General features: G+C 50.5%; 1 protein-coding gene and 1 long non-coding RNA gene across 4 annotated transcripts in view; one reads left to right on the top strand and one right to left on the bottom strand.

Annotated features, from left to right (window-relative positions):
- Positions 1-10545, top strand: part of LOC147658646 (uncharacterized) — a 28092-nt gene extending 17547 nt beyond the window's left edge. Inside the window, exon 2 of the long non-coding RNA XR_015293372.1 lies at positions 10294-10545. This is a non-coding gene — a long non-coding RNA (uncharacterized LOC147658646). The remainder of the gene's footprint in view (positions 1-10293) is intronic.
- A 420-nt stretch (positions 10546-10965) lies between these two features.
- tio (zinc finger domain-containing protein tiptop) overlaps positions 10966-17533 on the bottom strand; it is a 68868-nt gene continuing 62300 nt past the window's right edge. For all 3 annotated transcript variants that reach the window (XM_086912302.1, XM_086912307.1, XM_086912295.1), the window contains one exon: positions 10966-16939. In XM_086912302.1, the coding sequence (XP_086768428.1) occupies positions 12880-16939 (4060 nt within the window). In that variant the 3' untranslated portion in view covers positions 10966-12879. The remainder of the gene's footprint in view (positions 16940-17533) is intronic.

The following is a 17533-nucleotide window of genomic DNA, read 5'->3' on the forward strand; positions in this document are numbered from 1 at the left end:
GGGACACCCTCTAATTCTCCCCCTTTCCCCGCGGAAGACATCACGTATCGACACAACGGTGGAGAGATCGCGACTTTTCTTCTTCTTCCTCCTCCTCCTCCTCCTCTCCCCGATTAGAGTTGCCGACGGCTCGTTCCGCAACCGCAGCCGTTGCCGCCCCCTCCATCCTCGGCTGGCCCCGGCGCCCCAAGTAAGACGGTTTTACGTCTTATGAGTTCCCAACTGCGGCACCTCTTCTATTCCTCGCAATGATTTCGTCGCAATCACCCCCATCCCACCCGCTGCCACAACCCCTCGACGGGGCGGCGGTAATATCGGAGAATGGCGCGACGAAACTACGAGAGGCGGAGAGAAGCCGGCCGACACTTTTGTCAATACACGGGGAACGTGGGAGAAGGACGAAACGTCGAAAGGGACGGTCTCTCTCGGCCGGCGTTCCCGCTATAAAGACCACTCGTGTCATTTCGCAATGACGAAACTTTGCCCGAATTCCCCCTCCCGCCACCTACTCATCTCATACTTTCGCAAACCTGCCGCCTCATCGTCTCTTTCTTCGTCTCTCTCTCTCTCTCTCTCTCTCTCCCTCTCTCAGATTGGAGGTTGTTCCTTTCCAACAATCGTTTCGATCGCCTCTCGTAATTATCGTTGGCTCGGTGATGAAATTGTTGGAATTAGGGATACTCGATGCGAATTTTATCTTTATACGTGTAATCGCGTAACGCGTTGATAAAAAGATACAAAATAGCAGTCCTTTCTCGTCGGAAGGATCGATTATTCTGTACACTCGCCACCCTTTTTTTCTTGGCCGCGATTAAAACAGGATTCCAAGATCGAAAAACACGCGGAGGAGGACACACGTTGACAGAAGATGAAGCATTTCAATAACTCCAGCTCGCAAAATTAAACTGGAACAGTTTTCTCGAGCGAATGACTCGACGGGGAGAAAAAAATTTAAAAAGGGGGGAAATGCGTTAAAAAAAATAATTATCATTTCGTATTTTTATTTAACGCGGAACACATTTTCCTCCCCTCGATATATCGTATAATTTCAACAACAACGTCCGTTCCAACATTCTAATTCCTCCGTTTCCTCGTAAACATGTCCTCGAAACAGAGAAGAATATACCATTAAGCGAGAAGCTTTTCAGAAGCGGCCCACCGCGGTATCTGCGGTCCGCGTGGGGTGGACAGATTTAAAGTGGTGCGTGGAAAGAAAGGGTACCACCACCACTACAAAGGAGAGGAGAAACGTCGAAGACGTGTAGTGTAAACGGAGCACGGATGGAAGGGCGCATTTGATATGGACCGTAGATAGCTGGTAACGTACGTTGGGCGGAGGGAGGCTCCCCTGTCATGCATAGCCGGCCAACCCGTTCGCGTGTATATGGCTCGAGGCCGGGGTACGGCCCGTTCCACGACCAGGTAGACCGGGCGAACGCGTGCAGCACGGTAGATGCACGTAGATGGGCGCGTAAGCCCGGCGGTTTTACGATGCGATGGCCCTCGGCGTTAGTTCCTCCGGTTCCGTTCCTCGAATCCAGGCGGCCGTATCCGCGGCCCCGCGTCAAATCCTGAGAATCGAAGCGCGGCGTATTATTTATACGGGCGGAGTGCGGTGGCTGCTGGAGAAGAGAGAGAGAGAGAGAGAGGAGACGGTCGTTGGTTCGGTCGGTACGGTAGTATGGGTGACGGTGACCGGTGGAGTCGCGAGGTAACCGGTGGTGCGGTGCACAGCACCGGACCTGATACCGAGGACCGAGCCTCTACTGGGTCTGCTCCCGGTCACGACTCGCGGGCTCCCGTATTTGAATACAATGCATTATATTGTCCGCGTCATATCATATATCTCCCGGCTAAATAAACACCGTCTCAATATTTAGGCTCGCGAACCGCCCCGTGCAGCGAGAAAGAGGGAGGGAGGGAGAGAGAGAAAGAGTTGCCGCCGCACGTACTTACGTACTGTACGAGCGGAGCAGGTATACGCGTGCTCCCCCTTCCTCGCCCGCCTGCCTGCTAAACAGAACGACGGGGTTCAGGGTCGCGCTTCTCTCGACACAGCCACTCTTCCAACCTTTCCTTCGACCAATCGCGGAATTCGAGCCGCTCTCGAATCGAAGATATTAGCTCGGACTCGGACTGTGTGTGTGGTGTGTGTGTGTGTGTATGTATATATATACGTATCGACGCGTGTCGTGCCATCTCGCGGCCGTGTTCGCGGTAATCCGATACGTCAGGCCGACGTCAATTGACATTTAACATGCAGCCGTGCACTAGCCGTTATATGGATCTGTTGGCGCAGTGTATCGCCCCGGGTTTATGATCTCATCGGCCGATTGATTTATGTCGGCAATTATAGCGTAGCTAGGAGTGACGCACGGGCTCCGTGTCCCGAATGAGTTATGGGTGTTAATCTCGGGAAAACCAATGAAGGGCGGCTCTCCAAAGTCCACCACGGCCGTTCCACGTCGCGCCTCTCCTCGCACCGCTTTTCCTCGCACCGCGCGCTCCTTCTCCCACCTTCGACCTTGGCCCCTTCCCCCCTCGTACCGGCGATCAGTCTCGCGCGTCTCTCGCCGATTCACGTCTCGAGTCGAGTACGATCCCATCGCCGTACGTCGAATCGCCAGTCGACGCACGGACGGACTCCTCTCCTAATCCGCCGATCGCGCGTCGCAGTTTGGCAGATCGCCAGCCCAACCGAACCTCCGAAATATTAACGATCTTTAACGCGTGACCGAGCCGGTCGTATCCCTCGTATCGCTATTAAAGGGATAGGCAAAAAAAGGAAGATTATCGTTCTTTCTCTCTTTCGCGAATATTCGTGTCAGAGTCAGTTATATAGAAATATAAAAATTATTCGATTTGTGTGAAACGTAATTAGAACGTTGTTTCGTATCGATGATCTATACCAATTTTCTTGGAATTTTTATCTCTCTTTATTTCTTTTATTTAAAAAAAAAAAAAAAAAAAAAAAGTTTCGTTTTACGCGTATCGAGGCTAAAGGCTTCTTCTCTCGTGGCGTGTCACGAGAGGATGACTGGATCTATCTAATGGTGATCTGCCGCTTTCTTCGCAAAGACCTCGTCGAAACGAAAATGCTAAATCACGCGGTGTTTGTCTCATCGCCTGCCCGTTCCTTCCCTCCTTCCCTTCCAGATCTACGGCCGCTCGAAAAGGCGGGAAGGGAGAGAGAGAGAGAGAGAGTGAGAGAAGAAGGCGAGAGAGGATATTTACATTGCTAATGTATCGTCGGCCTAACTTCTAATTAAACAAATTCGCGCAACTCAGCGCGCCGCGCGGTTGCCTCGCGGAATTGCTTCGAGGAAAGAAACGGGACACACAGGGAGGAGGCGGAGAGGAGGGAGAGAGGGAAAGAAAGGGGAAACCAAGGGAAGGCTCCCTTCTTGGAGCTTTGGAGGGGTCGCTCGTTAGCGCTCTTAACGCGACTTACCGCCTGGAGCGCGAGCCTCCCCGATTCATCGAGAAGGAGGAATGAATATTTATAAGAAACTGCAAAATAGTAGTAGTCTAATCTTTCCCTCCCTCCTCCTCCTCCTCCTCCTTTTTTCTTCTTTCTTTCTTTTCCCTTGCGCCGTTTCCCTCCTTTACCCCTACCTTTCTCTTTCTCCTCTTCCTCTTCCTTTTCGCATCCTGTCTCCAGAGTGCGACTATACTCTCCTTACCTCCAGTCTAGTTATCCAACTTATCTTCGTTTTACCGCTTTTTACTTGATGTTATCCTTGTTGTTCTCGCGTGTCCATCGAGAATTTTTATCGAACGAAAGGATATAAAGAAAACGCGCAGAGGAGGATATTCAAATATGGAATTTTTCTATTCTAATTTTAATCTTGATGGAATGAAAAAGATTTGAAGAGATTTAAAATTTTTTAAATTTTTTACTTTTTCCAATTAAACGTAAACTATTATCTGTTAGTGGATAGTGACAAATTTGGACAGTGATTACGAGACATTGCTTGTTTTAAATAAGTTATATGATTCGTTTATTTTGAAAGGTGGTTGATGCAAGCCCATTTTTTGTCGTTTAGAGAAAATTGAAGGAAATATATAAATTTCTTTTAGGCGAATTTAACTAAAATAATATATATTCACGGGCTGTGAATGGGTTTACGCCATTTTCATAATTAGTCAATTGTGAAAATCATTTAATTTCAATTCCGCTTAAAATATATTTCGTATTAATCCAATTTTGTTTAGAAATAATAACGAGAAATAAAATAAAAGGAGCAGTATTTTTTATTTTGAATTTTAATTATATTTATATATCGTTAAGATACATACGAGATATCGATATTATTTATTTATACCGCTCTTTATGCGGCAGCGTTTTGAAATATTCACGATCCACATAGAGGTATATAAAGTAATAACTGCACCATATCCTTATATTTTCGTAATAGGTCTGGTATCGTTGTGACAAAGGCGCCAGAGCGAGAGATTCTTTCAAATTTTGTTGGTTTTCCGCATTTTTCCGTAGATGATAAATTTAATGTCTCAAATTCTCTGTGTTCACCACATTCATAATCAATCGCTACGCAATTTCTTTTATTAGCCGATTTTAAATCGAAACAAATCGTTTTTTAAGATATTAAATATTAACTAGTTATAAATAAAAAAAGTTCGCAGTAAATTAATCAGAAATTCGGTGATATCATAATCATCTTTTACCAAAATAAAAAACGGTCCATATATCCGTATAATAAAACAATCGTAATTAGACGAACAATTTGTTTTTCAATTAACACGATAGACAATGTATTTTAACATTTTTTTTTATTACTACCGAGTCAAGTAATCTCTATCGATTTTCCATTTCACTTTTTCTCGTTAAATTACGGTCGAAAACACGAATATTTCGAATTGTTATAATACAGTTTACATTTTCCGTCTACTTTCGAAAGGAGAACCTTCCGTTCAAAACAAACGAAAATATATATTTCGCTTTAATAGGCGCGCGTATATATAAACATTGTGTTATGAAACGTAACACCGCTCGTTCGAGGAACGTGTTCAGTACTGCGTACGACTCGAAACGTTTCACACTTCTATCTCGCGCTTCGATTTCAATCATTTCTGCGTCTCTATCAAGCGGGGGAGAAAAGGTGAGGAAATAACCCTTTGCGGAAAACAACACTCGCGTGATTCGACTGCTTGATTCGTTGGAACGCCAGAAGTCGATAGATTTCGAGAGCAACGAGCGAGAAGGAAACAAAGAGAAGGTAATAATAAATAGAGTAGAAATTAGATAGAAACTATCGCGCAATAAAAAAACCCTCTCGCGTCTTTCGTACGTATACGACGTTCTTCTATTTCGCGTTCGTTTTCCCACGATTAAGCAAAATTCCTTCCCAATTTCGACGAGGGAAAGGCGAAGACGAACGGGAAACACGTTGAACGATATCCAAAGGCAGCGTTGCTTCGCCGAGCGGCGCGACACAGCGCTATCTGTGCTAACTTCCGCCGCCTTGGCTCAATTATGGCGCAGTAAAACACGGCCGGGACACCTGCGCTTGCAAACACAACACAGTACCTCCCTGCACTCCCTTCCCCCCGATAACGAGAGGAATAATCCCCGAGGCTTTACCCTCGTTCCCCTTCATTCAAAAACTGGCTCCATCCAAGATCCGGCCAGATCGTGTCCAGATCGAAGATTGACCGCGAACGTTAGCGCGCGCTTCCACCACCTTGAAATTGGTGGCGAACGACTCGTTTTTCGAAAACGACGATTCGAGTCGAGTCGCGGCTGACCTGCCCTTGACGACCGATCGTGGCGTAGGCGCGGGGCAAAGAGGGGGGAGGGCGGCACTTTGCGGGGTCGTAAAACAGCGGCAGCCTTGTAAATCTGTGCCCGAGTGTGCCTGCTCTGACAGATTCTCGCGCCTCCCCACCTCCTCCCTTCATCCTCCGCGATCCCACACCCGCGCAGCACGCACACTTGCCTCCACCATCCGGCCGCCACTACCTGTCTCTCTCTCTCTCTCTCTCTCTCTCGCTCTCTCTCTCTTCCCGCGACTATTTTTTGTTCCACGGATACGTAGATAAAGCGGTGATAGAAATTTTTCGCTGCTCGATGATCGGATCTTTTTTCTTTTTCTTTTTTTTTTCGACGGCGAATCGAACGACAGCGTTTAAGGATACCGTGAATCAATTACGGTTGGGGATGAATGAGCATTGGTCGCGTCGTAAATAGCCAGTTTGATTGTTTTACGACGTTGTGAACGTAAATAAAGCTTAATAAACGCGTTATTTATGTGTCGAATAACGTAAGCGGCAAAAACGAAGAGGCTTTGCATTCAATTGTTGGTCGATAGACTTTGATAAAATGGTTATACGATAAGACGTATTCTATCGAAGAAAAAAAAGATCTTTTTTTCTATATTTTTTTAAGATACATCTCCCATGTTTCGATATTTCGTTTCGTAAGAGATGAAAACTATAATATCACGATACATGACGAGTCTCTTCGATTTTTTCATCCACCTTTTGACCAGAGTGCAATATTGTAAAATTAGACAATTTATCGATATTCGAAATATCTGAAAAAATTTACGATACAAATATCATCGCGAGATTTCTTTGTACGAAATTTTTATCGCCCCGTATTTAAGCAAATTATTCACTCGTTTCCATTTCCTCAAAGTGTCGGCATATTTTTTACGATTCTTTTTGATTCTCATCCCCTTTTGACCAATACGATATTGTATTTATCGCGAGATACCACGCGAGATTTCTTCGCAGTATTACATTTCCAAAACCATGGTCGAAACTATTTAAAAAATTTACGACATACAAACATCACGAGTCTCTGAAATTTTCATCCCCTTTTGAAATTACAATATCGTAAAAATTAGACAATTTATCGATACTACGCGAGATTTCTTTGTACTGCATTTCTAAATTCGAAATTGTTCGAAGTTATCCGAAAAAAATTTTATTCGGTGAATCGACGAGTCCCTCTCTTTTGACGAAGGGGATGTAAAATTAAACAATTTACGATAGAAATATCATGGCGAGATTTCTTTGTGCTCATACGAAATTTGTATTGCCGCGTATTTAAGCAGATTATTTTTACGATACATTTCAAAATCATGGCCGAAACTATCTGGAAGAAATTTCGTTCGACGAAATTGACGAGTCCCCCTTTTGACGAACAAAATATGCAGTATCGTAAAATTGAACAATTTACAAATAGCCTCGCGATATTTCTTTGTACTCATATTTGTATCGCCCCCGCATTTAAGCACTCGTTTCCACCCCCTCCTAAGTCGTAATTATTTTTTCGATACAAACATCACGACTCTTTTCAATTTTCATCCCCTTCCGACCAGAGGGCAATATCGTATTAAATTAAACAATTTATCGATACCACGAGATTTCTTTGCACTCGTACAGGTTAAACATTCCACCATTCTTTTAAGTGTCGCGATTAATTTTACGACGCATTTCGTACAAAAGCATCGTCGAAAAAAATTTCGAATCGACGAGTCCTTCTGACGGAAAAGGATATAAAATTGAACGAATATTATCGCGAGATTTCTTTGTACTCATACGAAATTTGTATCGCCCCGCATTTAAACAGGTTATTCGTTTCCACCCCCCTCCAAGTGTCGCGATTATTTTTACGATGCAAACGTCGCGAGTCTCTCCGATTTTTATCTACCTTTTGACCAGAGTGCAATATTGTAAAATTAGACAATTTATCGATATCCAAAATCGTCGAAACTATCTGGAAAAATTTACGATACAAATACCGTCGCGAGATTTCTCTATACAAAATTTTTATCGCCCTGTATTTAAGCAAATTATTCACTCGTTTCCATTCCCTCTAAGTGTCGCCATATTTTTTACGATTCTTCCTGATTTTCATCCTCTTTTGACCAAATTACAATATTGTAAAAATTAGACAATTTGTCGATTTTTTCCACGCGAGATTTTTTTATATTTCCAAAACCATCGTCGAAACTATTTGAAAAAATCTACGATACAAATATCATCAGATTTCTTTATTATTATTCTTCGTCTATCATCACGAAATTTGTATCGTCTCGAATTTAAGCAAATTATTCATTCTCTCTAAGTGTCGCCATATTTTTACGATTTTTTTTTTTTTTTGATTTTTATCCCTTTTTCACCAAATTACAATATTGTAAAAATTAGACAATTTATCGATTTTTTCCACGCGAGATTTCTTTATATTTTCAAAACCATCGTCGAAACTATCTGAAAAAATTTACGATACAAGTATCATCGCGAGATTTCTTTGTACGAAATTATTCACTCTCTCTCTAAGTGTCGCCATTTCGACCAAATACAATGCAATATTGTAAAAATTGGACAATTTATCGATACCACGCGAGATTTCTTTCTAATACTACATTTTCAGAACCATCGTCGAAAAAAATCTACGATACAAATATCATCGCGACATTTTTCTTTTCACGAAATTTGCATCGCGTTTAAGCAGATTATTCACTCGTCTTCAAAAACACAACTTCAAAACTGTCCGAAAAAAAAAAAAAAGAAAAATTCGCTCGACGAATCGACGAAGTCCCTCCCCTCTGTCCGAAGTAACAAGACGTATAAAATGGAACAATTCACGACACGAGAGTATCACCGCTAGATTTCTCGCGGAATTTTTATCGCCCCGCCCCGGATTTAAGCCTCGCTGTTGTTCACGCGGTGAGCCGAGAGCCGAGCGTAAAGCGGAGAACAAATGTTAGCGAGGCTACAGGCCGCGTCTCACCGAGGAATGGTGGCTCACTTACTTACCTGATCTCACCCTTATCCTTACCCCCTTAAAACCGCGCCACTTCTTTTCGCGCGGCCGTCTCTTTATTATGCGCGCGCGCTGCAGTCGTAAAGTAGATGCAGTTGGAGATCCTCTGCGCGTATCTTGCGAGACTAAATTGAAACGAGAAGAAGGAAAACAAAAAAAAAAAGAAAAAAGAAAGAGAGAAAGAAAGGAAACGAAAGGGAGATACACTTCTTGGAGAGGAGGGACGATTGGAAAGAGAAAAAAGAGGAGGAGAGAGTGCGAACACCCACCGGTTAGCCAGGCGGTGTATACCCAGCTGGCACTCCCACGCATTCTCCACCAGCTGACGTCTTCATCGCTCGGCCCAGCCAAGGAACTCGACTCGCATTCCGGAGGAACTCGAAACTTTGCCACTCGATCGGTGTCCTCTATTCGAGAGAGAGAGAGAGATTTTCTTCTCGTGGATTTGGAAGTTGAGGGGGTGCGGAACGATTAAGTCGAACGATGATATCGAGAAAAAGGGGGAAAAATGGTGGGAGGGAGGAGAAAACGGATTCTTGCTCGGAGAGAAAACAGCTTGGTTATCGGTTGACCAGAACCCCTACAAATCTGCACCTATCGGCCCGCTCGATCTCTCGAGACCACCGTTATTTCGCGGATTTCTCTCATGCTTTTGCTCTTGTTTTCCAGCGATTCGTATATACATATATATATATATATAGAAATCGGAAGAAGATGGACTGAGAAAAGGGAAAATGTTGGAAGAAATTGGAGTTCGAAATCAAATCTAGTAGTGGGTAAAAATGGGTGAAAATCAAATGTTACCGATAAAAATAATTCTCACGATAAACGTGAAACGTGGATCATATCACGAGAATCGAATCAAATTCGATGTTTGAGTCTGTTTGTTGCGTACCCTGTCGTTCCCGCTATCGTCACTGAACGTTTCATGATTCCAGGCAGAAACGGGTTAAACGGTGCGCACGAGACGTAAAGGAAAGTTATGGGAATGAGCAGAGGATGAGGGACGAGTGAGAAAAGGAACGAACGAGAGAGGGAAAGAAAAAAGGGGCGATGACGAAGGGGTAGAGAGAAAGATGGTGAAAGAGGGACAGAGAGGGGCAGGGCCTCGTTTCTTTGAAGCAAGGGTTAGTTTAGGAGCCGTTCGAGAATCGGTAGTCTCCCCACCGATGTTTTATTTTATCCTCTCCGCTCCATAAGATCGCATTCTTTACGACCCATTAGACGAATTCATTACCAGCTCCAGCCGATAGGTAGGTGAGTCCATCTTCTCCTCTCTTTTCTTTTCCTTCTTCTTCACCTTACTCCTCTGACCGATCATCTATCTCTCTCTTTCATAACGTTTATTTTCCGCATTATTCTTTCGATTTGTCGCGAATCGTGACGACCAGTGTTTGAACATGCAACGATAATAAATAGCCAAGCGGAAAGAATCAAGAAGATTGTAATCGAGAAGTCGAAGAAGAAATATAATAATTCGTCATTATTTTCTGTTCCAGCGTGTCCTTCGTGGAGCGTGATCGACCGATAAATAATTCGGATGAAAATTTTTGTCTCATGATATCGGATCATTGTTCGATATAATCAGGAATGGAAAATGGAATTGCGTTTATTCTGCGATGTAAACGTAGAAAGGGATGAAAGAAAAGAGATTTATACGTGCGAATAAAAAAATCAGGAGATACTATACGATTAATTATAATTGTATAAATCAATAAATGCTAATAACAATAATTCACATGTTAGAATTATGCTGTGTAACTTGTTTCAATTTGATTCCAGAAATATTGAGATATTGAAAAAAAATATGATACTCACTTAAGCGACTAACAAAATTATCGCTGGAATGAAAAATTTAAAATATGACGAAGGGTTAAGTGATTTCTACGTTAGTAACACAGCTCTTCGTTTATCCATGGGTTATGTCCATTCTTCGAGGATATTATGCGAGACTCGCGGTATCTTTGATAACAGAGTGCATATGCTTAAAGCGTATACGTTTGCACGGATATCGCGCTCTCTGCTCGGCAAATGATCGACCAAATTCTCAAAATTATACGCGTATCTTGATTCACAAATATCACGGTCGTGCAAGAAGGACAAGAAAGGATGACGAGGTTAGGTTATATGCACGTATACGTAAGTGTAAAGGAAGAACGTTAGACGAACCGTTTACTTTATAACATATATATTTATTTGAGCTTTAATTGCATTTTAAAATACAACCGAAATAATTAAATAATGACAAATCTGGTAAAATGGTTTCAAGAATCGCGTATACATGATGCATATCTTTGTGGTTGCGCATTTGTAAGTAGGTAGGTACTTTTCGAGCGTATTTTTCGCACGGTTGGCTATTTCTCGTTTCGTATCTCGTATCCGCGAGTGCGCACGCGCTGCGCGTTCGTTGGCGCGCATGTGCCGTGTATCGCAATCGCGCGGATCTCTCGTATCCCCCCGCCACACTCTCAGCAGTCGTATATAATTACAATAATAATATTAATATTATCGTTATATCGATAAATACTTTTAAAGTCCGCGATGGAAGAATTAGAGTTTACAAGAAATACGTATACAAGTGTGTTCCGCTCCAAAACCGCTCGTCCTCGAACGCGCGCGCAATCATCGCAATCACTTTTCCTTTCTCGCTCGCTCGCTCGCGTTTCTCGCCAGCTTCCTTCTCGCGTTCTCGCGCACGCGCGGGCGATCGTGCTTGTCCAAGCTTTCTTTCCCGTCTCGTTCTCATCCCTTCGAATTTTCGGGCCAAGCAGAAAAGCACGCACGTTGGCCGAGAGACGATGGGATTCCTGGCGCAGGGAGGATCCCCCCTCTATCCAATACTTCCCTCCGCTACTATTCGTTTTCCATTCGTCTTCTTCGTAATTGTATAGAGAATAATCGTAATCGTAATCAATATACACGGTATATCGCGATAATCCGAGCGATAGTAATGACAATATTTTACACTTAAAACGTCGCGTTGACTCGCACGGCGCAATAAATATTATTTGAACAAAGAAAATTTACAATGGTCTACTCGTGCGCTACGAGCGAAGGAAAACGATAACGTTCGAGGAGGCCGCGCCGCGTCGCGCACGTGTCTCGAGTATAATCGCGAGCCTCGCTATTGCACCGTATCTCGTTGCTTCTCGATGCTCCATTATGCCATTTCTCTCGCTATCCTCTCCCGCCGTACCCGTGTTCTCGGCTCGTTCCAAACCCTCGTAGCAGAGTTTCGACGATCGAGGTTCGATCCCGAACGATCTCACCGGTTTCGCAGCTCTCTAAGTATCAACAAAGAGGTTCCTATACAAGGGCGGACCCTAGCCTAGCCTATGCGCTAATCAACTACGCTCTTACGTTCTAAAGGTATACATGCTGATCTGACCTTACGACAGCTGTGCGATAGGTAAGCCTTTCTGTTCTACACCTTAGAAAATTCATCTCCGCTCTCCTCGCCGCCTTTTTATCGCTCTTTCTTTCCACGCGCTCATCTCGTTCACGCTCTCTCTCTCTCTCTCTCTCTCTCTCTCTCTCTCTCTCTCTCTCTCTCTCTCGCACTCGGACGTACGCTCGCTCGAACGCATTCTCTCCCTCTCTCTCTCTCTCTCTCTCTCTCTCTCTCTCTCTCTCTCTCAAAGCCAGTCGTAAATGTCCTTAAGTATTTATAAAATCACAAACTTGGCCGCTGGCCGAGCCCCTTGACTCAGCAGTGCCGCGAGATATGGTGGCATCACAATGAAAATCAACGCACGTTCGATATCCACCTCCTCCGCTTTCCGGTTTTCGCCGCGCGACTCGCTTATCGCCAAGATGGAGAGTGCGATCCAGGGGGAGGGGAGGGGGTTGGGGTGACGAGGAAGAAAGAGAGAGAGAGAGAGAGAGAGAGCGAGAGAGAAGTGGGTAAGCGAGAAGAGGGGAGAGGCGGATAATGGAATCGCGAACGAAAGGATACCGGGATAAGTTCGATTAGGGGAGGAGGAGGTGTCGGAAGGAGGTGACCAAAATCGCGCCGCTAATTACAGTCGTTACATTATATAGATACACGTTATGTACAAGTGGCACCGCTACTTACGGGGCTCGGACTATACGTACTTGCTGGACAACTGTTTGGCCAGCTCCGTATACTTGAGAAATTTGGAGTGCGGGCTCTCCTCGAGGGGAGAGGCCGCTGACTGAGACGGGCTGCCGTTCGCCTGCGGAAGCGGCGGCGACTTGTTGCGCTGTGAAGTCGGGGGCGAGGAAGATGCGTGACCCGACGGTGGTGGGGGCCCGGTCCCGGTGGTTTGAGAGACCGCGGCTGCAGCGGCCGCGGCCGCGGCCGCCGCAGCCGCCGCGGCCGCCGCCGAGCGACCGATGGTCAGGGGATCGGGGATCACGCCGTCCTTGACGAAGTGCATCTTCGACAGGTGGTGCCTGTACGCCCCCTTGGAGATGAACGGCGTGTCGCAGAAGGCGCATTTCATGATGGAGTCGGCGGTGACGACGGCGTCGTTGCAGGCCCAGCTGAACGCCAGGATCGCCCCCGGGGCCGTCCCGGAACCGGGCCCGGCCGCGCCCACGCCGCCGCTTCCGGCCGCGGTGGCGAGGCCGGACGCGATCCCAGGGCCGCCGCCTGATCGGGCCGCGCTGCCGCTCGGTCCCCTCGTCTCCGTCTTGTCGCAGAGCTTTTGCAGCGCGGCCAATGGATGGCTGCTCGTCTTCCGTCCCTGAGAGTCGACCGCGTTGCTCGAGCCTCCGCCGCCGCCGCCGCCGCTCCCGCCCCCGCCGCCCCCGCCGCCTCCGCCCCCTGACAGGCTGTCGAACATGGAGGAGAGGGCGCCAAGGCTGCTCGACCCCTTCGTGTCGGGCGTTCCTCGCGGCGTCACCGATCGGTCGCTGCTCGTTGGACTGCTGGTGCTGTTCCTGCACGGGCTGCGCGTCAACTGTTCCGGTTGCCCGCTCGATCTCGGTGTCGGTGGGTTCATCCGGGGCGACAACACCTCTCGACCACCACCCTCCTCCGATCCCTCGTGCAAGCTGCTTCGCCGATGATGGAACGAGCCCGCCGTCTCCTCCTCGTCCCTGCAGTCCTCCACGATCTCCTTCTTCACGAACACCTCTCGCTGCGATTGGGGCTGCGATTGCTCCTCCTCGTTCCCTACTCGCTCCTCCGATTCCTCGTCGCGGGGCTCCTTCTTCACCACGACCACGTTGGACGCGGAAGCGGTCGTCGCGCCGCCGCCCACCGCGGACGTGGCCGCGGTCGTCGACGATTCCTCGTCCCCGGACTCCTCGGTGGGTGGATGATGGCGACTCGGGGGCAAGGTTTGGGGGCCGAGTTGCTTGTCGGGCGTGAGCCGGTGATGATGGGAATGCCTGGCGTCCGAGTGCAGATCCACGCGTCTCTCGGGCGTGATCGAGTCGGTTCTACCGCCCCCGCTTCCCCGCTCCGACACGGAGCTCGACTCGCTCCCGCTTCGTTCCCGCCGCGCTGCCGCCGCGCTCGTCGCGTAATGCTGTTGCTGTTGATGCTGCTGCTGATACGAGCGAAGGAGGTTCATGGTTTGCGGGTCGACCAACGGTTTCGTGTAGTCGACGCTCTCGTCGATCCCGAGCCGTTTCAAGATACTGGTTCCCATCGGGGCCCCGGGTTGGGCGTGGTGCAGGCCGGGCGTCCCGTGTCTGACGCGCGAGTCGAAACTCTTCTCGATCAATTTCTCGATGGCGTTCAACACGGACGGGGACGAGGTGCCGCCGGTCGTCTCGCCGCCTGTCGCGGGTGTCGGCGTGTCCTTGCCGGGCGTGGTCGCGTCGCTGGCCGACGAGGGCGACCGATGGTGTCTCGAGGAACCGTCCTCGGTCACGCTCTTGCGCCCCGTCTCCGTGGGCGGCAGCGTGGCCGGCAAATGATTCGACATCAACGCGTTCTTCAAGAAGTTGCGCTGACTCGCGCCCACCGTCCCCGCCCCGATACACTGGCGTATATGATCGACGAAGATGTTGGTCTCGATCTTCTCGCCGCACTTCTCGCACGTGATACGACCCGCGTGTTTGCCGAGATTGTGGCCGAGGCCCGCGGCCGCGTCCCCGTTCTTGAACTCGTTCTGCGCCCTCTCCAACTCCAACAACTTCCTCACCGGCAACGATTTCTTGCGCTTCTCCCTCGTCTGCCTCCTCCGGCCCCCGCTCTCCGTGATGGACCGCATTATGTGCTCCTTGTAGTGCGAGTTCTTCACCATGTGGTTGCTCAACTCCTTCAACGAGCTGAACGCCTGGTCGCACACCTTGCACGTGAGCACCGCGCTCACGTGGCTGCTCGTGGCGCCCGAGCCGGGCCCGGTCCCGCTCCCTCCGTGGGGCCCGGACCCAACCCCGCCCGCGACCGAGCCGCCGCCGCCGCCGCCGCCCCCCGCGGCGCCCGTCACCGGCCCGCTGGCGCCCGCTCCACCGCCGCCTCCGCCCCCTCCACCTCCCCCTCCGCTCCCGCCCCCCGCCCCGTTGCCGCCCTTGCTCTCGTCCGACGACTTCCACGAGATGATCTGCTCCTGCGAGATGATGTTGGTGTAGTGCTGGGTCTGCTGCATGTGCGAGGTCATCTCGGCGAGGGAGCGGAAGCTCTGCCCGCACCACATGCACTTGAGTATCTGCCTCGTCTGCTCGGCCCCCTTCCCCAACCAGACGTCCTGGCCGCGCACGAGCTTCCTGGGCAGCGGCATCGTCTCCTTGATCAACAGATTCAGCTCGGACGGGCTCTGCTTGCTGCCAGGCGTCCCCGCCGTGCCGCCCCCACCGGCTGTCGATCCGCTGTTGCCCGACGCGGTTGTTTGCGGGGGTTGCGGCGTGGCGATGCCGGTCGGCGGCTGGGGGTGGAGGGAGGGGGCGGTCGGCGGCACGGGCATGTTGACGCCGCAGTGTTTGGCCTCCTTCATGTGCGTGGTCATCGCGGCCAGCGTGGGGAAGCTCTGCTTGCACCACACGCATTTCAGCACGTCCTTGGCCTGGTCCGCGCCCTTGTTCAACCAGTGGGACTGCCACGCGCTGTGCCTGCTCCCGGACGTGGACCCCGGCCCAGCCGCGTTCCCGGCCACCGCGGCCGCGGCCGCGGCCGCCGCGGCGGCCGCCGCCACCGCTCCACCCGCCCCTCCGCCCGCCCCGCTCGTCCCCGACCTGAACAGATCCTCGCCGCCCAGCTTGCTCAACTCGCTCATCTTCTCCAACGCTTTGGTCGCCTCGCTCGGCTGATACGACTTGTCCAACGCCGACGGTGGCTTCATCTTGCCGTTCCACAGTTGCTGATGGTGATGGTGATGATGATGGTGGTGATGGTGCTGCTGCTGTTGGTGTTGCTGTTGATGATGATGATGCTGCTGCTGCTGCTGTTGCTGCTGCTGCTCCACCACCACGCCCGCCGTGCTCTTGGGCGAGAGGGCTTGCTGCTGACTAGTTGCGGCCGCCGCGACCACGGCCGCCGCCGCGAAGTAGGGGAAGTGGGAAGCGACGACCGGGGACGTCCACGGCGAGACGACGGGCGGCCTGCCGAAGCCGGCCGCGGCGGTGACCGCTTGGGCCGCCTCCTGGTGGGCCGCCGCGGCCGTGCTGCTCGACAGTCTGGACGACTTGCGCACGGGGAGGGGGGGCGAGTCCTCGGGGCTGGGTCGTTTCCTGCCCGGCACGGACAGGTCGAGGGGCCCGTTGTTGGCCTCGGTGGAGGAGGAGGACGGGGTCGGCGGTTTGCTGAGGTTGAGTATCTGCTCGTCCTCGTCGTCCTCGGTCGAGGACGCCTTCCTCGTCGTGCTGAAGTCGAGCACGGCCGGGAGCGGGGTGGCCGAGGGCGACACCTCGCCGACGCTGGTCGGCGAGACGAGGAGGCCGGGGGTGGCGGCCGGTGGCGAGCACGAGGAGGAGACCAGGGGCGACACCGAGCCGCGGGAGAGCGGCGAGTGGCCGAGCAGCAGTCTATGGTGGGTCTGTTGGAGGTAGGCCGCCATCACGGCGGCGGAATGGGGCGGCAGAAGTGGATGGGTGGCGAGCGGCAGCGGCACGATCCCGCTCGGGCTCACCGGGCTCGCGGTGCTCCTCGTCGCTGGCGGCGGAGGGCTCCCGCTCGCCGGCCCGGACGACTCCCGAGAATCTCTCGAGGGGCAGCGTGGACTCATCGGCTCTCTGAAAGCATGAACGGGGAGACGCAGGTTACCCAGGAGCAGGTTGCCCTTATGCGGGGGGGGAGGGGGGAGGGATGTGCGATTCGTCGAAGGGAGAGGGCGGGAGGAGATCGACTCGAAACGACACTCGGCCGCGGCGTGGTAGGCTTGACGACGGTTCGCTCGTAACTGACTGCTCCGACCGTGTGCTGTGACCGTACGCGAGACGAACGGCACGCATGCAGGGGAAGTTTTGGCGAGGGCGAGGGCGGGGGGGGGGAGGAGGACACGCGGAGGCGCCACTGCCGCAGCAGCCTGCCACACGCATCCACCACCGCCCCCGGTGGTGATGCGGCACGGCGATGGTGGTGGTGGGATCGTCGTCGATGCGGCCCGACGCGTAACACGTGCCTATCTCTATTAGCCGTGCGTGACGTCGCACGGCGAGCCACCGATATCATCGCACCGGCTTATTTAACCCCTTCTTCCTCTCTCTCTCTCTCTCTCGCTCCCTCTCTCTCTCTCCGCGTCTCTGTCGCGCGGCACGGTGACGATTCGTTGCGCTCAAACAACGGTCGTGTGTGTACGCGAGGTGGTGGGGGGGGGAGGCCAAAGA

This window comes from Apis florea, unplaced genomic scaffold (genome assembly GCF_048593485.1).
Source record: "Apis florea isolate Af1SG1 unplaced genomic scaffold, ASM4859348v1 contig_1794_pilon, whole genome shotgun sequence".
In the NCBI taxonomy this organism is placed as follows: domain Eukaryota; kingdom Metazoa; phylum Arthropoda; class Insecta; order Hymenoptera; family Apidae; genus Apis; species Apis florea.